Raw genomic sequence first — 22194 nt, 5'->3', positions numbered from 1 at the left:
ATGTACACATTGTTTGAATAAATGACATCATTTTTAGATTTAGCAGTAGTGTGACCCTATTTCTTTTTATGTTTGGTGTATGGATATGGGTCAGATTCTTGCAATCATGATTCTCTTTAAATGTTAGCAAGTACTGTATATGGATATACAGTATATGAATAGTTAAAGTGTGTCTAAAGTCCAGATCTGGTTTTAGTTTTGGATGAAGTGGGGAAGGGTCAGACCCCCTTTTGGATTTAAATTGTTGTTGGTGTCCTCACTCGGAAGATTCACTGTCTCTATTTGTCTTGGTGATCAATATCACTATGTCATACCTACCCCTAGCATAGGTGGTCAGACACTATAGCTCAGTGGGTCGGTTGGTCGGGTCAATCGCAAGACTCGCTTCCTAATTGGCCGGAGGAGAATCAGTGTGACAATAGCGAATATTTATTCACTATTGTCACACAACTGGGTGGGCTGTGCCCGAGACGCATGGATGGGGGGGTGGCACCAGTGCATCCTGTATTATGGGCCACCACTGCTATAGCTGGCTGCTGTGTTCTTCACATTTAGCAGCCCCCTTTCCCAAAAGGCAAGCAGGCCTACCGGTACTCGGTTGCCCCCGGTCTTATACACAATGCTATAGTACCTGGCTACTATGCCAGGGCAAGCGCAAACTGAGCACAGCAAACAGGTACTTGTGGTTGGCAGATAGGCACGTAGTGGTGTGGTCAGAGTGGTTAGTGACAGTCCAGTTTCAGGGCAGGCTGAGTAGCCGATCTAAAATCATCTTTGGGTTGTAGACATTGCTGAGAAGTAAGTTTCTGTTGTAAGCAAAAAGTTCCGCGCTAGAAGCACAAAAGGATAAGCAGCAGTAAACAGTGCGACAACACCAAAAGCAGAAAAAAATATATATAAACTGCGCTAAACAAAGGTTATATGTGTTGAGGTGGATAAATAATGTGATCTATCACCAACAAAAAAAAGGTTGTCAAAATACACAAATCAAATGAATAAAGTCCAAATTTCCCACGTGGTAGGTATTCAGTATAAATGTGAAATGCTGATCCAAATGAGCTATGATTGCTCTTACCAGAACTCCAAAGAAATATGCGGATGGCAAAAAAACCCTTGCCAGGGCCTCTGGGGTATTGGACCAAACAGCACCGTCCGTGGTCAGATCAAAGTCCCCTCAATGGATACAGGATAAAGCAAACACAAGAAAAAAGACTGGCCATAGTGTAGTATGTTAAATGCTGGACATGGACATACGAACATACCAATCACCCAGGTGTGCACATATAAACAACCAAAAAACAGGGGGGGAGGGAAGTGAAAAACCCCACCACCGTGGCTGTAGATTGTGCTTACCGACTCACGGTGATACACAGGCTTTTATTAGGTTAAGAGCTGACATATAGCTGGCAAGAAGCACCTTGATAAGTCCTCATTACACGAAGTCCACATCGTCAGTATACCACCTGGTTTCAAACTGCCAATACACAGTGAGTATCCCAGCAGCCAATGAGGGTTGTGCAGCCCCCAGCGCTCACCAATGTTCGCAGGCTCCAGACGAAGATATTAGACGTCACGCCTTCCTAACCGCCGGTTATACTGACGATGTGGACTTCGTGTAATGAGGACTTATCAAGGTGCTTCTTGCCAGCTATATGTCAGCTCTTAACCTAATAAAAGCCTGTGTATCACCGTGAGTCGGTAAGCACAATCTACAGCCACGGTGGTGGGGTTTTTCACTTCCCTCCCCCCCTGTTTTTTGGTTGTTTATATGTGCACACCTGGGTGATTGGTATGTTCGTATGTCCATGTCCAGCATTTAACATACTACACTATGGCCAGTCTTTTTTCTTGTGTTTGCTTTATCCTGTATCCATTGAGGGGACTTTGATCTGACCACGGACGGTGCTGTTTGGTCCAATACCCCAGAGGCCCCGGCAAGGGTTTTTTTGCCATCCGCATATTTCTTTGGAGTTCTGGTAAGAGCAATCATAGCTCATTTGGATCAGCATTTCACATTTATACTGAATACCTACCACGTGGGAAATTTGGACTTTATTCATTTGATTTGTGTATTTTGACAACCTTTTTTTTGTTGGTGATAGATCACATTATTTATCCACCTCAACACATATAACCTTTGTTTAGCGCAGTTTATATATATATTTTTTTTAAGTTTCTGTTGTGTTAGTCTGTTAAAATAAACAGATAGGATGCATATCTTTCTTCAGCTGGTTGTCTAATCCCGACTTGGCAGATAACTCTTATGCCCCGTACACACGATTAGATTTTCCGACAACAAATGTTTGATGTGAGCTTGTTGGAAGAAAGTCCGACCGTGTGTATGCTCCATTGAACATTTGCTGTCGGACTTTCCGCCAACAAATGTTGGCTAGCAGGTTCTCACATTTTCTGCCAACAAATTTTGTTGTTGGACTTTCCGATCATGTGTACACAAGCCCGTCGCACAAAAGTCCATGCATGCTCGTGTAGCGCTGACAGATTTTTGATCAATCGCTTATATGTAAATTTAGTGGGTCATCTGTTTTGTACATAGTTCAGATTTAATCTACATATGTGTAATAAAAGTGCTGCGCAAATAAATTGTCCATTAAATAAGTATAAAACTAAAATGAAAGATGAGATGAGATCCCCAGTGAAAAGTCAGAACGCCTAGGGTAGGATCGGGGGTGACCAAGAGATCCCTTCACCATAGATGGATGGCCCCTCACCTGCACCTGGGGCGGGACCTACGCTGATGAAGTCCCGCCCACAGGACGTAACGCGTACGGGGGCCAGGAGCGCATGACGTCACCCGCGGCTGTCAGTCAACATACGATTACACGCCGGCACTCGGATCTGAGTGCTGTGTTATGTGAGTGCACCAGTTTGTTTTACTTCATTTAATAAAGTTTAGAAACGGAGAGCACTATATTATCTTTGCTTCATTTCATATGCCATCTGATGAGAGAGAGAGCAGCTTATGTGGAGTTATTACCGCCCGGTTCTCAGCTTACCTACTTGGTTTACATGCTGTGTGACCTGTTTCAGGTCGAAGATTGCAGGTGAGGGGCCATCCATCTATGGTGAAGGGATCTCTTGGTCACCCCCGATCCTACCCTAGGCGTTCTGACTTTTCACTGGGGATCTCATCTCATCTTTCATTTTAGTTTTATACTTATTTAATGGACAATTTATTTGCGCAGCACTTTTATTACATATATGATTTTTGAGGTGTTTGTTGAATTTGCCTTTGTGCTTGTCTGCATTTAATTTTTATTGTCTTTGTGTCAGCGCTGAGTTATTTAATTTTTATATATGATCAGATTTAATCTACAGCTAAATTCGCCTCTGTTCCAGCATTGGCTGTGTTGCGTGCAGTTTCACACTTTCGCCTGTAGGTGTCGTTGTCACCATAGGTCGGTGTTGAAAGCAACAAGCTGAAGTGTATTGAGTGCTCTTCTTTCCCAGAGGTAACTCGGCAGAGGTGGTCTACTGCTATGCATTCTGAGAGAGAGTATTTATGGGACAGATGCCATATGCTAAGGGTCAGTTCTACCTCGTGGCCCTCCAAGCCGGAGGGCTGCGTTGCTGCAGCCATGCAAGTAGGCCCAGAAGCCTGTCTGGGGCCTACTACTACAGAGATGGTGTCATGAACAGGTGTGACCAGATTGTGTGGACTGCAAAAAGGAAACCAAAACGCATGTAAAAGTGAATAAGAATGTTTATTTAAGATAAGTGATATAAATAAACAAACACCCCAAATACAAATAGTGCTCAACCAACCAACAGAAACCCACAGACAACAGATAATATATACAGCCAAAGGGAAGTACCGAAATCAAACACGTAAGCCAGGCCAGGGTCATACACAGGGGATCAGCAACTGAACAAGGGCAGGATAGGAGAGGGAGATAATGGATGGGATATGGCTACAAGGGAATAGGAACACAGGAGGGATAGGATCAGGATGGGATCGGATACAGGCTCAGGATTAGGCTCAGGTTCAGATACAGATACAGGTTACAGATACAGGTTCCAGGTCAGGGCGCAAGGAAGAAAGATACCAAGGCAAGCATGTGAGGGCTTGCCGGGTATTTATAAGGCTGCAGTAATTGACCTCATGTTACACCTGAGCGCAGAGGGTGCTGTCTGCTCCACACTGCCGGAGTACACCCGCTGGTGGACACCGGTACTACGGCCCAAGGATGCAACAGTGTCACCAGCAGGTGAGTCCTCTTACTACAGGTCCTGGATGTTGGAAGACACCCGCTGGTGGACACTGGTACTGTGATCCAAGAGACTGACAGTGACACCAACGGGTGAACCATTTCATGACAGTACCCCCCCTCAAAGGAGTGGCCTCCGGACGCTCCAACTAGAAGTAATTGTCCAAAGTTAATGGCCTCACAATGAACAATAGATGAGGGCAAGTCTGACTGGGCATCGGGTACTTCAAACCGGACAGCGGGCACATCACAGAAGACAGCGGGCACATCACAGCAGACAGCAGGTTCCGGGTCATCGAGCTGGGCAGCAGGCTCCAGGTCCTCGAGCTGGGCAGCAGGCTCCGGGTCCTCGAGATGGGCAGTAGGCTCCGGGTCCTCGAGCTGGGCAGCAGGCTCCGTGTCCTCGAGCTGGGCAGCAGGCTCTGGAACATTAGGCCGAACAGCGAGCACCGTAAGGGCAGGCTGGATCACAGGCACCGGCTCAGCAGGCTGGGTAATGGACCCCAGCCCGGTGGGCTGGGTAACGGGCCCCGGGCCAGCAAGCTGAACACCGGGCACTGGCCCCGGCACTGGCAAGCCGAATAACGGGTACTGGCCTAACAGGACTCCGATTTAGTAGACTGAGTAACGGGCACCGGTTTAGCAGACTGGGTAATGGGCACCGGTTTAGCAGACTGGGTAATGGGCACTGGCTCAGCAAACTGGGTAACGGGCATCGGCTCAGCAGACTGGGTAACGGGCACCGAAACTCCAGGCTGACACACGGGCACCGAAACTCCAGGCTGACACATGGGCACCGAAACTCCAGGCTGACACACGGGCACCGAAACTCCAGGCTGACACACGGGCACCGAAACTCCAGGCTGACACATGGGCACCGAAACTCCAGGCTGACACACGGGCACCGAAACTCCAGGCTGACACACCAATATCAAGACATCTGGCTGGAAGGCAGGCAACGAGACACCAGGCTGGAAGACAAATACCAAGACATCAGACTGAGAAGCGGGCACATCAGACAGGGAAGTGGAGACATCAAGCTGGAAGACAGGCACCGAGACATCAGGCTGGAAGGTGGGCACATCAGGCAGGAAGGCGGGCACATCCGGCTGGGAAGCGGGCACATCAGGCTGGAAGGCATGCACCAAGACTTCGGGCTGGAAGACAGGCATCAGGACATCAGACTGGGAAGCGGGCACATCAGACTGGAAGACATGCACCAAGACTTCGGGCTGGAAGGCAGGCATCAAGACATCAGACTGGGAAGCGGGCAAATCAGACTGGGAAGCGGGCACATCAGACTGGGAAGCAGGCACATCAAGCTGGAAGGCAGGCACCGAGACATCCGGCTGGAGGGCAGGCACCGAGACATCAAGCTGGAAGGCAGGCACCGAGACACCAGGCTGTAAGGCGGGCACATCAGACTGGAAAGCGGGCACCGACTGGAAAGTGGGCACATCAGACTGAAAGGCAGGCATCGAGACATCAGGCTGGAAAGCGGGCACATCAGACTGGAAGGTAAATACATCAGACTGGAAGGCAGGCACCGAGACTTCAGGCTGGAAGGCAGGCATAAAGACATCAGACTGGAAAGCGGACACATCTGACTGGAAGGTAGGCACATCAGGCTGGAAGGCAGGCACCGAGACTTCAGACTGGAAAGCGGGTACATCAGACTGGAAAGTGGACACATCAGACTGGAAGGTAGGCAAATCAGGCTGGAAGGCAGGCACCGAGACTTTGGGCTGGAAGGCAGGCATCAAAACATCAGACTGGGAAGTGTGCACATCAGACTGGAAGGCAGACACTTCAGGCTGGAAGGCAGGCACATCAGGCTGGAAGGCAGGCACCGAGACTTTGGGCTGGAAGGCAGGCATCGGGACATCAGACCGGAAAGCGGGCACATCAGACTGGAAAGCGGGCACATCAGACTGGAAGGCAGGCACATCAGACTGGAAGGCAGGCACATCAGACTGGAAGGCAGGCACTGAGACTTTGGGCTGGAAGACAAGCATCAAGACATCAGACTGGAAAGCGGACACATTTGACTGGAAGGCAGGCACATCTGACTGGAAGGCAGGCACATCAGGCTGGAAGGCAGGCACATCAGGCTGGAAGGAAGGCACATCAGGCTGGAAGGCAGGCACCGAGACTTTGGGCTGGAAGGCAGGCATCAAGACATCAGATTGGAAAGCGGGCACATCAGACTGGAAGGTAGGTACCTTGGGCTGGAAGGCAGGCACATCAGGCTGGATAGCAGGCACTGGGTTGGCAGGTTTAGGTGGGTCATCAAGTTCAACTGGCATGAACGCAGGCTGGGACAGGTTGGTTGGTGTGGAAGCAAGTTGGGTTACTGGCAGGATCGTGTGAGTGGGGAAGAACTTCCATTTCTTATTTGGCTTAACTGCTGGAGATCTGTAGGTGGCTGTAAAACTGTAGACAGGAGGTGAGGCATACTGAAAGGAAGGGCTGGGATATGGCAAGGAAGGGGGAACAGAGGAAGTTCTTGTGGGGAAGTTGCAGGTATTAGAGAAGAGGCAGGTGGGTTAAAGGCAGGATAGGTGCAGGAAGTAGAAACAGGGTATTGATACTTGGTGGGGAGCAGGGTATATTGGACTGTAGCTGAAGTTGCCAGGGGTGATGGGAGAAAGGACATCTGAGCAGGCAGGTGTTTAGTAGCAGGTCTGGTTTGTGGAGAGCTGACAGAAGCTGGGCATAACAGGTCTGACCATGCCTGAAGTACAGGTAGCACAAAAGTGGGCTCACATACCCTCTGTCTGACCAGGGACTGCACTTTATCTATACAATCTTTCAACAACTGTTTGGGACAAACCGAATAATGCTCCAAAAAGGATGCAGAGTCATCCTCCAACAGCCATACTAAGGACACAACCTGGTTAATGCTGAAGGGGGGAGAAAAGTCATCATGGCCCTTTGGGATACAAGGCAGAGCCAGCTCTGTACACATTCCAATCAAAGGCTGAACATCCTCAAACAGTATACTGCCCTGATCAACCACAGAGTGAGCTAAACGGATAATCTGCAGCAGCTGATCACTGGACCACCCTTTCAATGTCTGGCAGAGATATTCAGAACTCTCTGTTGCCAGCAGAGCATTATAAAGAATTATATCTGAATTCATCCCAGCAACGTGAAACAGAACCAAGATGGTTCCCCTGTGCAGCCACTTCTGGTCAGAGATGGCCTTGGTATACTGTCATGAACAGGTGTGACCAGATTGTGTGGACTGCAAAGAGGAAACCAAAACGCATGTGTGACAGACCTAGCCGGGAGAGAGACTTTTGGAGGGGACTGTATGCTAGCCTCTTGCCGATCGATCGGGGGCCCTTGCATTTGGGGGAACGGTGCTCTTTGTGAGCTGTATGCCTGGGGACTCTTGAGGTGGTATTACTGTGGATTCGGGTCCTGGTCCCCCAGGGCACACAGACTCTGGGGACCCTGGATTTGCAATATTGGAATAGTGGCTGATTCATAATGCTGGGACAGATACTGTTAGGAGATGCTGATGTAAATTCCAACACCTGTCTGTCTATTGTCTGCTAAAATGTGTATTGTAAATAAGTCTACTATGGGATCTAAGAGTCATTAGATCCCCATTGTTATTTGTGTTAATTAACTCTGCTATTGTGTGAAGAAGAGTCTATGTTGATTGTGATAATGTTGATTGGATTTTCTGAACTACAAGACGGCCAGTCTGGCCTAAAAGTCATGTCTGAGTCATCTAGGCTGTCTAAAGGGATTAGTTAATTAGCTCATGTTAATTAGGTTAATTAGGTATTGTATTGTTAGAGTAATATGAGCAGGAGGTCTGCACCTCCACTTTGAGTGTATAAAAGCCTGTATTTTGTCAATAAAGATAGATTCCTGTTTGGACTTACATACAGCCTGCCTGGTTTTTGTTCTGAGCTATCACAACTGGGTTAGAACGGCACATAGCTGAAGTTCTAATCCCAGAGCATTGGATGACCGAACCATCAGACGTTGCAATCTGATTCTATAGCTGCAGAGGAGTGTCGGGAGAGTGGAACCGAGCGAGCAAGGGGCTCGTTACATTGGTTGGCAGCGGTGGAATTTGCTCTCCAGTTACTGGGACACTCCAAACCAGCCTGCAGGAGAGCCACGCTGAAAGACTTACTTGAGAGCCATGGAGGGAATGGTGGGATCGTGCTTCCTTGCTGTGAACACATCCAAACCATCACCTGGATCCAAGGTAGCAGGATAGCAGGAGAGGAGAGATACCAGCCACCATGGATGAGGAATTCAGAAGAAGGTTGCGAGAGGAGATACAGCACAGAGGACCAGTATCAGAGCAGGTCCTGCTAGGATGGTTTGATTCTGTCCGCTGTGAGCTCTGGAAGGAAGCGCTAGCCCGTGAGCAGTGACACCAGGGAAAAGTTCTCCCATCCGTCCATGTGAGGTACTGGTCGCAGTATGAAGTGCTAATGCTGTTTTTGGGGGAATAGCCGCACCAGGAGTGGACAGCCGAGTTAAGCAGGCTGATCCGGGCAGAAATGCGGTTGGATGAGAGCTACAGAGCCCTCCAGTGGTATGTAGCCCAAGTGTGCCCATGAACAGCGGATGACAGCCCCATGGAAAGCTTTGACTACGATGGCTTGGGATTGTTATACTGGAGGCTGTCCAGGGACCCTGACTTTGGAAGTGATCGGGAGTGGCGTTTGAAGGAAATAATGGAGCGCGGAGACTGAATGTCTCAGAAGTGCACTGGGCACTGCAAGATTTGGAGTTTCTGGCCGTTCAGGAATGGGAGTTGGAGATCGCCTACAAACAGCTGTTAGACTCTGCTCAGCAGCAGGGTGGTGCTCCCTTTGCCTGGGACTATTAGGAAATACCAGTTGACAACTCTGAAATCCTGGCTGAAGAGTTGACAATGTGGCAGAGTAACGGTGTGCTTTGCCAACCTGCACCCGCAGCTATGGAGGCGGAGGTCAGCAAGTGCTGACTGACCTTGATGAACCTGTTTCTGCATTGGATGATCTTGGATGGAGGAATGTGCCTGTCCAGCAGAATGCCAGAGAATTGGCAGTGGAAAATCTGAAAATTGCCGTCCCCAAACCTGAAGTGCTGACAACAGGGCAGAAGTAGCTGAAGTTCTTATCCCGGAGCATTGGATGACTGAACCATCAGACGTTGCAATCTGATTCTATAGCTGCAGAGGAGTGTCGGGAGTGTGGAACCGAGCGAGCAAGGGGCTCGTTACAGCATGTAAAAGTGAATAAGAATAATGTTTATTTAAGATAAGTGATATAAATAAACACCCCAAATACAAGTAGTGCTCAACCAACCAACAGAAACCCACAGACAACAGATAATATATACAGCCAAAGGGAAGTACCGAAATCAAACACGTAAGCCAGGCCAGGGTCATACACAGGGGATCAGCAACTGAACAAGGGCAGGATAGGAGATAATGGATGGGATATGGCTACAAGGGTATAGGAACACGGGAGGGATGGGATCGGATTCAGGCTCAGGAGCAGGCTCAGGTTCAGGTTCAGATACAGATACAGATTACAGATTACAGATTACAGATACAGGTTACAGGTCAAGCATGTGAGGGCTTGCCGGGTATTTATAAGGCTGCAGTAATTGACCTCATGTTACACCTGAGCGCAGAGGGTGCTGTCTGCTCCACACTGCCGGAGTACACCCGCTGGTGGACACCGGTACTACGGCCCAAGGATGCAACAGTGCCACCAGCAGGTGAGTCCTCTTACTACAGGTCCTGGATGTTGGAAGACACCCGCTGGTGGACACTGGTACTGTTATCCAAGAGACCGACAGTGACACCAATGGGTGAACCATTTCATGACAGATGGTCCTGTGCTGTCTGTCCTGCGGGAAGAAGCCAAACAATTTAGAAGACCCAGGTGAGGACCCATCTTGGAGAGGACCGTGCGGAAGGCTGGTGTCTCAAGAGGGGCCTGGTGACTCAATTGGAGGATGCATCCTAATCTAATCTACTGCACAGTACTGCCGGGTCAGCCTAATGGTTCTGGTACTGTGTTGCTATTCATCTAAAATTACTACGTCCTGTGGCAGAGGATCGTACAGTTATATTGCTCTTCTCAAGTCTGTGGAAGAGACTTTCTTTTTGCTGCGCTCCGGCTTCTAGGTCAGTGAGAGAGACCTATCCGGGTGGGCAAAGATTTAATCTTGGACTGAAGGTATATTCGTTCCCCAGATTTCAGTTCCTCAGTGATTTAAAGAAAAGGTATTTGAACTTTCCTGCAACTCCTCTTCTACCTCTTTCCTGCTACTTCTTCAAGTTTTTTCTCATTAAAGCATTGGAAAAGTACTAAAGTGACTGGTGCCTACATTGTCAGATACAAAGCTCAACATGGACTCTAAGTTCTGGTATTGGTGAAACTACGGGTAAAGGGGTGAAGGTGACAACCCGATATAAATCAGCAGCTCCTTCGAGGGTTAGTGCTACATGTGGGGGCGTCGTCCGGGATTGTTTGCCATTGCCCTAAGCAACTCTGAGAAGTATTTCACAGAGAGTCTATGCTAAAGGAGAGGTTCCTGGACTTTATCACTTTCTCCAGGAAAAAGAAAGGGGTTAAACTACAGGATCACATTTCTGACTACATATGCTGCGGGTGAGAAGTAAAAGCCCGGGAGCTACGTGATCAGAGGAGAAAGTGGGAGGAGCTACACCTGCTTGTTGCTGCGTGAGACACGAGTGTGTGTGTCTGGCGCCAAAGGAGAAGAGAGGCCTCGTGATCATACTGAGAGGATCAGAGTGCAGCCATGTCTTCTTTTCCATTGATACTGTCGACTGGCCCTACATCTCCGTCCATTTGTCCGATGTTTGCAGTGCGTAGAATACCTATTCACAGTTAAGCAACCTACAATGTCGCCCCGTGCTTATCGTGTGGACTGGGCTACAGGGATCACTACGGTGGAAACTACTGCCATTACTGCTGGAGAGCAACAAGCCTTAGTCTCATCTACTACCGTGAGTGTTCCTGAGGGAGATGTCGCTGTTACTGCTTCATCAGCGGACATCACTTTTGTTTCTACTTCCACTACACCTGTTCCTGCTGCACCTGTCCCAAGGAAAGCGGGATGTGTGAAGGCTTCCCGCGGCCGTGGTCGAGGTCTACCCCAGAGACTACCGAACCGGAGCCGGAGGAGTATATGGATCCGGAGAAGTCCACGACAGGAACGGGTGAGAGATCAAAGGGGAGCATATCTGGGACTCTTTGTAAATATTTGCCAGCAGAAGAGTTGAGAGCTTCAGAGATAGATTCTTTGTCAGGTCTCTCCGGTGATGATGATTTGTTTGAGACAATGTCACAGAAATTATTGTGGGCCCAGGGTGAAGATGTTGCTTCTGCCTATACCTTCTCAGAATGGATAGCCACGGATTCTGGGAAGACATCACCTAATGTGGAACCGCATAGTACTACCAAAGAGACATTGTCTAAAGTTACTGGTTTGTTTGAGTCTGAGCCGACGCCTAACGGATCAAATCGCCAAATTCTTGTGTGCCTCCTGGTTTGGGAAAAAATAGGGCTTTACCTAGACTTGCCCGCTTACAAAGAGTGCTCACCAAACGAGTTGCCACAGAATACGGTCTGGAATTTCCTTAAGTTACTCAAGAAGTTATGCAGGAAATTGAGGCTAATCGAGTGCAGTGGTAACGCAAAGCTGTTTGGGACTATTTGTCTGTACCAAAACCTTTCCGGAGAACTGGTTATTCTGCTGCTATGGATGAACGTTTCAATGGGTGTCTCCTGCACTGGAATTATGATTGGCACATCTATGCTGACAAAGTGGTCATTTGCAGACCTGAAAAGGATGACATTGTTTATTTTATCAACACCGTGGATAAACAGGGGAAGAAACTGACTTTACCGGATCCCCGGTTTTATTTGTGATGATGCAAAGGGACTGTTGTTTCTGTTCTGTTAAAAGAGAACTTTGGGGTATATAGCCAGATAGTGCCAGGGTTTAGAGAACTTCGTGGTCAAGAGATTTAATTTACCTCAGCACTTCTATATCCAAAGACTCTTTGCTATGCTGGATTTCCTCTGCTAAATAGAGTCTGCCCAGAGATAGGGGTGGACTTTTAAGTTACTTTTAGTTCACCTTGAAAAAAAAAATGTGTGTGGAAGAAAGTGTCATTCTTTTGGTAGTGAGGCTTTTCTCCCAATTGATTAGTGATGCTAATGTATATTTTTGTGTGTTTTAACTTTGTTTTCTTTAAAAAAAAAAACTGATTTCCTATCAAGCTGTTAGAGACGCTACAGTTAGATAGATAGTGGGGTCCTTGTAACACGACTGTTGTATTAATGTTTGAAATTGTAACCTTCTTCTTACTGCCTTTCTTCTTCCCTACCCAAGTTTTTTAGTTCAAATACCTACTCTCAGGCTTGAGAGTCATATTTTTGGCAGACGTTGAGGACAACGTCTATTCTAGTGGGGGGAGTATGTAGCGCTGACAGATTTTTGATCAAGCGCTTATATGTAAATTTAGTGGGTCATCTGTTTTGTACATAGTTCAGATTTAATCTACAGCTAAATTAGCCTCTGTTCCAGCATTGGCTGTGTTGCGTGCAGTTTCACACTGTCGCCTGTAGGTGTCGTTGTCACCATAGGTCGGTGTTGAAAGCAACAAGCTAAAGTGTATTGAGTGCTCTTCTTTCCCAGAGGTAACTCGGCAGATGTGGTCCACTGCTATGCATAATGGGAGAGAGTATTTATGGAACAGATGCCATATGCTAAGAGTCAGTTCTACCTCGTGGCCCTCCAGGCCGGAGGGCTGCATTGCTGCAGCCGTGCAAGTAGGCCCAGGAGCCTGTCTGGGGCCCACTACTACAGAGATGGTCCTGTGCTGTCTGTCCTGCGGGAAGAAGCCAAACAATTGAGAAGACCCAGGGGAGGACCCATCTTGGAGAGGACCGTGCGGAAGGCTGGTGTCTCAAGAGGGGCCTGGTGACTCAATTGGAGGATGCATCCTAATCGAATCTACCGCACAGTACTGCCGGGTCGGCTTAAAGGTTCTGGTACTGTGTTGCTGTTCATCTAAAACTACTACGTCCTGTGGCAGAGGATCATACAGTTATATTGATCTTTTCAATTCTGTGGCAGAGACTTTCTTTTTGTTTGTGCTACGCTCCGGCTGCTAGGTCAGTGAGAGAGACCTATTCGGGTGGGCAAAGATTTAATCTTGGACTAAAGGTATATTCGTTCCCGAGATTTCAATTCCTCAGTGATTTAAAGAAAAGGTATTTGAACTTTCCTGCAACTCCTCTTCTACCTCTTTCCTGCTACTTCTTCAAGTTATTTCTCATTAAAGCATTGGAAAAGTACTAAAGTGACTGGTGCCTACATTGTCAGATACAAAGCTCAACATGGACTCTAAGTTCTGGTATTGGTGAAACTACGGGTAAAGGGGTGACGGTAACAGCCTGATATAAATCAGCAGCTCCTTCGGGGGTTAGTGCTACACTCGGAATCAATGCTCACCAAACACAACATTAGCAGAAGGAGCCCAAAGGGTGGCACATATTAAACTTCCTTTTTTATCGGCTCGCCGTACGTCTAGTACGTCACTTTGTTCGTAATTGTTGGCCAACATTTGTGTGACCATGTGTATGCAAGACAGATTTGAGCCAACAACCTGCGAACAAAAAAATGTTGTTGTCAGAAAGTCCGATCGTGTGTACGATTACTGTTTTGTCTAATATGTTATATTGCCGTGGAATATTGCACCCTGAGTTTGTCTGGGAAACATTCCTATCTGCATGTAAAACCTTTAAATAAATATTTAAATAAAGAATGTATAAAATCATCAACAAGGGAATCCAAGCAAGCTGGCAGGGTTAAGATGCATGTCTAGGCACAGGAACAAGGCAGGGAAACAGGGAGATTGAAGAACGTGTTACAAACACTATCACAAGCAAGATGTTAAGGGTTTGGCTGGCTTAAAAGTGATATTAAAGTCTTGTTTATTTAATTTAAAAGTAACAAACATGTTATATTTACCTGCTCTGTTGAGGTAGTTTTGCACAGAGCAGACCAGATCCTCCTCTTCTCTGGCCCCTCGCCAGTGCTCCTGGTCCCTCCCTCTTGCAGCTTGCTATGGGGGCACCCGATCTGAGCCACTGCTCTGTGTGTTCATTCAGACACGGAACCGCGGCTCAGTCTTGCCCCCTCTCTCCTCTGATTGGCTCATTGATTTTGATTGACAGCCGCAGGAGCCAATGGTGCCCACTGTGTGTCTCAGCCAATCAGGAGGGAGAGTCCTTGACAGCTCAGTCTCTTGAGCAACATTGCTGGATCGAGAAGGGCTCAGGTAAGTATTATGGGGGCTGAGGGGGGCTGAGGGGGGCTGCTGCACACAGAAGGGTTTTTTTTATTTTAATGCATAGAATTCCTTTACAACCCCTTTAAAACAGATTAGATCTCCACCCATAGACTTGCAGGTGGACAGGCAGACAGGGAGAATACATCACAGCCAAAACCAGGATGCTGGAATGAGACCAGCAGTTGTCATGGAAGAGGAGCTTTACATGCTCCTGGCACCAGTGTTAATTTCGTCAACTAAAATATTTTTGTTGACTAAATTAATATGATTTTAGTCGACTAAAATACAACTAAAACTATTGAGATGACTAAAATACAACTAAAACTAAAATGGCATTTTAGTCAAAGAACTATAACTAAAATTTTATTGAAATTGGACATCAAAATTAACACCGCACTACCACATAAGAATAAGTAAGGGGCATCTACTAAGCTGCTAAAAGAAAGGAAAAAAAAATAAGAAAAGGGCTTTTCTTATATTTTTTCTTGATATTTAATGTTGGTAATATATTCAGGTAATATGTGCAATGGCATTATAGCCAAAAGAGTTTACAGTTTTTTTGTTTTTTTTTAATATTTTCAAGTTGTACTTCTGCTTGTCAAAAAACAATATTTTTGTTTATGAAATTTTTTTTTCATAAATTTTTTTATTTCATTTTTTTATTTATAAAGAAGTGATATATCACAATGGCTAAATCTGTGTCTGTAGTGCATGTTCAAACCTTAATACCAGAAATAATAAAATATTCGATTTTTACTTCAGAAGTATATAATGGAGTTTGGCAATTCTAAAGAATGCTTAAATAATGCATTAAAATTTAACTAAACCCATTAGATTTTAGTGGACTGAAATGTACTTGAGATTTTAGTTGACTAGCATACGCCGATGTTTGTGAGCGGAGCGAAGCGATTGCCGCCCAGATACACATAGCCAAGTGTACTCGGCTCTGCTCACAGTCATGCCCAGTCCCGCCATTGGACCTGTGTTATGTCCATCACATAGCTCCCAACTGTCCCTGATTTCGAGGGACTGTCCCTGATTTGGAGCAATGTCCCTCTGTCCCTCATTTTGGTCTGATCTATATAGTTGTATATAAAATTCACTTTTTATCTTTCAAAAAGTGTTTCCCAGTGCTAAACCTTTCATCCAATTTCTAAATTGCTGCATTTGTACATTTTAAAAGCCAGTATAACGGAATAGTACTGGTTAAAAAAATGCCCTTGTGGATTTAATTAACCTTTTTTTTGCTTAATTCCCCTTTAAGGGGGTGTGGCAGGGGGCGTGTCCTATGCCTACACACATTTGCCAGTAGGTGTACCTCATTCCCATCTCAAAATGTTGTGAGGTATGCCATCATAGGGCGGAACTGGGCGTGACTGTGAGCAGAGCCGAGAGAAGCCGGTCACACTCGGCTATGTGTATCTCGGCGGCGTTCGCTCTGCTCCGCCCAGTCCCTGTGATCTCGGCGGCGATCTCGGGGGAGCTCGCTCCACTCTGCCCAGTCCCTGCGATCTCGGCGGTGCCAATTTTAAATCCATCCAGTAACACTGACAAGGCTGCAATGGACACTGGTGCAAGGCTGCACTGACAAGGCTGCACTGACAAGGCTGCAATGGACACTGGGGCAAGGCTGCACTGACAAGGCTGCATTGACAAGGCTGCATTGACAAGGCTGCAATAGACACTGGGGCAAGGCTGCACTGACAAGGCTGCAATGACACTGATAAGGCTGAATTGATGGGCATTTAAATGTAAGTTTTTTTTCCTTAAACTTCCCTCCTAAAAGTTTTTTCCCTTAAAACTTGGGGTGCGTGTTATACTTCGAGATAGATAAGCAGAGAGCTTGTGTATTCACAGTACAGCTCTCCATGTTCCTTCCTTCCTCTGCCTATGTGGAGGGAGGGGGTGTGCCTTTCCTCCAATCAGCTCACACACAGTGTAAGCCCAGACTGCCCTCCCATTGCTGAAACAGGAAGAACATTTTCTAACTCAATGTGCACTTTCTACATAATATATAGAGCTGAAGACAGCAGATATACATGTAAAACCTATGTAGGGAGATTTGATTCATCTCTGTGTATTATCCGAGGCTGTACACTTCACTGGGTATATGTGAGGGCTTATATTTACTTTGATTAGGAGGTTAAATACTATTTCATCTTGGGTATCAAAATGCTTGCGCGCTGCTATACCTGACAATTATTTGATTAATTAGTGAGCCAAACAGCTGCTACCAATAAATAGTGAACTCCCACACTAACTGCAAAACTGAATAAAGGTATAAATGGTGCGCTTGTTCAAAAACCTACCATTGCTGTAAAAATAAGCACAGTGACCAATCAAACATATGTAATCATCAAACTGCAAATAATAAAAAAAATATAATGTGACTGTTGAAGGAAAACGTCCAAAGTGCAGAAAAATTGATCAAACAAAGTCCATAATGTGATATCCAACATAACCGGTGAAGTCACGTGACCAGTGACGCAACGCGTCCGGTGGAGCCTGTGACATCACTTCCCTGTGTCTACAGTGTGTGGAAGTGCGGTGAGCAGGCGATCTGTTTCTTGCTTTTATGGTCAACTCGGATGGTGTTTTACTGTAATGTAGGCATTTAATAATTAAATCTACTCCTTATTGACTATACTGCGCTACTGTGTTTTTTATGCTCTCTCTGAATATCTGCTGACCGAGAATTGTGGATTAGGAGTATCAAACCAGATGTCGTGGTTTTGTGGTGTGGTGCCCAGCAGTCATCCTCTTGGATAATCAAAGCTTTGTTTGACCTTTATGGTCAGCCCTGGAGATGAGCGGCCATTTCATCCTTTGGTGGTGATGGATGCAATATACTTTTTCTCTTCACTGGATTTGCTTTGGAATTAAATCTTCTTCACCGGTTATGTTGGATATCACATTATGGACTTTATTTAATCAATTTTTGTGCATAAATATCTGCCTACATTACAGTAAAACACCATCCGAGTTGATCATAAAAGCAAGGAACAGATCGCCTCCTCACCGCACTTCCACACACTGTAGATATAGGGAAGTGATGTCACAGGCTCCACCCGACGTGTTGCATCACTGGTCACGTGACTTCACCGGTTATGTTGGATATCACAGTATGGACTTTATTTAAGAAATGTTTCTGCACTTTGGACGTTTTCCTTCAACGGTCACATTATATATGTTTTTTTTTATATTTGCAGTTTGATGATTATTTATGTTTGATCACTGTGATTATTTTTACACCAATGGTAGGTTTTTGAACAAGCGCACCATTTATACCTTTATTCATTATTTCATCTTGCAGCTAGGGTAGAGGACTGGAAATAATTCATAGTTTTTTCAGCAAGCTCTAAGAAGAAGCAGCAGAGTATGAAATTCCCCATAATAACAAATCAAATCTGGATTTCTGTACCTGAAACGTTCATGCTGATCTCTCTATCCATTGGGAAAGAACTGTAATTGACTGAACATTTGTAGATTCCACCATCTGATAGCAATGTATTCGATATGATTAAATCAGCAATTCCATTTAATGCTTGATCCCCATCCAATGAAAATCTGGGATTAGTTGATGTCACGGTCTTATCATAACTTAGAATACGTTTTCCTTCTAAATACCAAAAAACTGTAAAATATCTGGGATCTGCAGGAAGATTATCTGCTGTGAAGTTGCAGGGAATGTGGGCAATGGATCCAACTCTGGCTTTATATGTAGAAGGTCCCGTCATCTGTAGAGCACCACCTGCATAAGATAGAAATCAATCAAGCTTACATGTACAGTATACTTACAGTAAGGTAAAGTGAACTTGTGCAACCTAAAGCAGGCCTTCAGTCATTTTTTCATTTTTCCATCTATTAAATCTTCTGCCCTGCCCTTGTTGTTTTAACTTTGAATAGTAAAAATGTTTTTTTTCCTGCCAGTAAATACCTTATACAGCCCACTTATGACATAATGCAAAGCTCGCTCTTTCACTCTTGTGAGAGTTGGCCAGGAAGGGAGGGGGGATGAGTCATCAGAGGGCCAATGAGAGCTGCAGAGCTGGAGGTATGCCCTCACCCAATGCTGGCTCCTGCTGAACGACAGCTCTGCTGCCTCCCGCCGCTAAATAAACTATGGGGCGGCGCCACCTGATGACGTCACTGGATGACCCCGTCCCCTTGTGACATAATTGATGTTGGATCTTTATTTTTTTAATAAAGTACTTGTCAAAAACGGGCTCCTGTCTTTATTTACACTACTCTTTTATTGTTCTATGTACTCCTACTCATTCATATGGGGGAGGCAGAATCTGGGGACCCTCTTGTTAAAGGGGGTGCCCAGATTCCGATAAGCCCCCTGTCTGCAGAAACCCAAAACCACCGGCCTGGGTTGTGGGGAGGAGGCTCTTGTCCCCACCAACGTGGGGACAAGGTGCTTTGGGAGGTGAGCCCCCTCCACAAAGCGAGCCCCCTGTTGAGGCCATGTGGCCTGGTATGGTTCGGGGAGGCAGCTTGCTTATCCCCCCTCCTTCCCTTTTCAAATATTTTTATTAAGATATTTTTCACATAAAAACATTAACATACATAAAATACAAATAAAAACATAACATAAACATGGATCCATCTCAAAATCTCAAAGTACATTCTAGAATATTAAGGTGTCTTCCGCCATCTCTCCCCCCTCCCATCACCCTCCATCCCAAAGGGGAGGAAAAAAAAAGGAAAAAAAAGGTGGGGACCCCAAACCTTTATAATGTTTCCTTTTTCCCTTCCTTTCTCCATTTTAGTAACCCCCTCCCAATTTCCCCATTCTCTCATTCCTTATCATATTGTCCTTAATCCCATACTGTGCTTATGTACCCCCTAACTGGGGTATTAAATTCTCTTAGTGACCTCCTCCTTATGCACGTGATACTGTGTCTTTTCCCTATGCTTTTTCTATCTATTTATGAAGAGGAGAGACTCTCAACTATCGTTTAAATTCTTAGTGATATACATACTCTGTGAAAGAAAAGAAAACACACTGTTTTACTTGTGTAATAAATCCAAACCTCTATCTATTGTTAAATTCTCTAAGTGACTTCCTACTTATATATGTGAAAAGAAAAAAAAAAAAAGGGGGTGGGGTGAATGGAAGGAGGAGCAGCGGAACCCCTAGTTACTACTCATAAAATACACGTAAGCCTGAGTTTGTCTAAATTCCAGCCAACTCTTCCAGATATTCGCATAGGAATGGTGTAATTGCTTCTCTATATTTCTTCCTTGGTATCCCCGTTACATGAAACAGGCATTGCCAAGGGTCAAACTTTCCCGCTGATCTTCCTTATCCAATCTAGTGCCACCATATATGTGCATGTGTTCCAACCCCCCTCCCCCCCCCTCCCCGCATTCCCTCAAAAATAGAGGAGGTAGGTCGGGGTTAATTTTATGCAACTTTTTTGGAACATAATACCACTTAGTTAATCATTTATAATTTATTTCCTTCATCCTTGTGTCTATTGAAGACGAGTCAACATAATCAAATACTTTACTTATTATTTCAGGCACTAGCTCATTGAGTTCTAGTTCCCAGCTCTCCAAAAGACACATGGACTTCATATTTGGGGGAGTCATCAACAACCTATATACATTGGAAATCCCCTGTCTATTTATTCCCCCTTGATTAACTAGTCTTTCCCATGGGTTAAGCCCGCTGACTGCACAAAGGGGCTTTGGAAGAGATTCTACAAAATGTTGAAGTTGCCTATATCTCCATACATCCCATGGCGTTTCACCGTATTTTTCTCGTAATTCCGATAGTGAACAGAGGACATTTTATTTCAAAACATTTCTTAGCCTCAAATGGTCCAAAGAGGTCCATTTTTAATACCATTTATTTTCCTTACCTTCCTTATTCATATGTAAAGCGCTGCGTAAATTGACGGCGCTATATAAGTACCTGAAATAAAATAAAATAAATTACCTGTCAGGGGCATCAGAGGGCTATTATATTGCCAAGATCTACTTTGGAGAAGCTTATCCCATATAAGCCACAGGGATGTTTATCGGGAGACACTGAAAGATATACAGAGCTTTCGGAAGAGTCATCATTTTAATTACGCTTATCCTGCCAAACCATGACAATCTATGTGTAGGGTATCCTTTCATAGTTACATAGATACATAGTAGGTGAGGTTGAAAAAAGTCCATCAAGTCCAACCTATGTGTGATTATGTGTCAGTATTACATTGTATATCCCTGTATGTTGCGGTCATTCAGGTCCTTATCTAATAGTTTCTTGAAGCTATCGATGCTCCCCGCTGAGACCACTGTCTGTGGAAGGGAATTCCACATGCTTGCCGCTCTTACAGTAAAGAACCCTCTACATAGCTTAAGGTTAAACCTCTTTTCTTCTAATTTAATGAGTGGCCACGAGTCTTGTTAAACTCTCTTCTGCAAAAAAGTTTTATTCCTATTGTGGGGTCACCAGTACGGTATTTGTATATTGAAATCATATCCCCTCTCAAGCGTCTTTTCTCCACAGAGAATAAGTTCAGTGCTCGCAACCTTTCCTCATAATTAAGATCCTCCAGACCCTTTATTAGCTTTGTTGCCCTTCTTTGTACTCGCTCCATTTCCAGTACATCCTTCCTGAGAACTGGTGTCCAGAACTGGACAGCATACTCTAGGTGCGGCCGGACCAGAGTCTTGTAGAGTGGGAGAATTATCGTTTTACCTCTGGAGTTGATCCCCTTTTTAATGCATGCCAATATTCTGTTTGCTTTGTTAGCAGCAGCTTGGCATTGCATGCCATTGCTGAGCCTATCATCTACTAGGACCCCCAGGTCCTTTTCCATCCTAGATTCAAATCTTGTTTGATTTTATTGAGTAGGAGCATATAATTATTCTGATATAAATCCATTGTTGATATTGACAGAAACATTCCCAGGTATTTCAATCCCCTCTTCCTCCACTCAAAGGGATATAGAATTCTGAGATCCCTACCTTCATCGGATTAAATTGAGATATCCAATATCTTGGTTTTCTCCATATTTATCTTGAGGTTTGATACAACCCTGTACTTACTCAATTCTATCAAAAACTCCGGGAGTGTTTGTGTAGGGTTCGTTATGTACAACATAACATCGTCTGCAAACACGGATATCTACGTTCTTGTCCCGCAACTTCTATACCTTTAACTTTATAATTAGCACTTATAGAGGCTAAAAGGGGTTCCAGAGAAAACACAAAGAGTAAGGGCGAGAGTTGGCAACCCTGTCGTGTACCATTAAATAACCGAAAGGTCTCAGATAAAGTTCCATTTACTTCAATTTTAGCCATAGGGTTCGAGTATAGAGCCTCAATCCACCTCATCATTCGCAGTCCCATACCAAATCTATGTAGTGTCTGTAACATAAAGTCCCAATCTTATCTATCAAAAGCCTTTTCAGAATCGATTGACAGAAAAAGAGCAGGTTTCTTTCCCTTTTTTGCAACATGCATCAATAAAATTGTTCATAATATATTATCTCTTGCCTCCTTCCCGGGGACAAAACCTGCTTGATCTTTCTCGATCAAATAGAGCAAAAGAAAGCGATAGCTGCAGTAACTATTAGATATGCAAAGTAGTATATATAGAAATCT

The 22194-nt window shown here is 45.2% G+C and overlaps 1 protein-coding gene across 12 annotated transcripts in view; it reads right to left on the bottom strand.

The window, feature by feature from the left end:
• LOC141148587 (uncharacterized) overlaps nucleotides 1-22194 on the bottom strand; it is a 580328-nt gene that overhangs the window by 154138 nt on the left and 403996 nt on the right. For 10 of the 12 annotated variants that reach the window (XM_073636167.1, XM_073636176.1, XM_073636171.1 and 7 more), the window contains one exon: nucleotides 18005-18334. In XM_073636167.1, the coding sequence (XP_073492268.1) occupies nucleotides 18005-18334 (330 nt within the window). Of the gene's footprint in view, nucleotides 1-18004; nucleotides 18335-20456; nucleotides 20510-20533; nucleotides 20626-22194 lie in introns of all 12 variants that reach the window. The other 2 variants (XM_073636179.1, XM_073636178.1) reach the window with 2 other exon arrangements.

Source organism: Aquarana catesbeiana, linkage group LG06 (assembly GCF_042186555.1).
Source record: "Aquarana catesbeiana isolate 2022-GZ linkage group LG06, ASM4218655v1, whole genome shotgun sequence".
In the NCBI taxonomy this organism is placed as follows: domain Eukaryota; kingdom Metazoa; phylum Chordata; class Amphibia; order Anura; family Ranidae; genus Aquarana; species Aquarana catesbeiana.
This window is presented reverse-complemented; position numbering and strand designations above follow the sequence as displayed.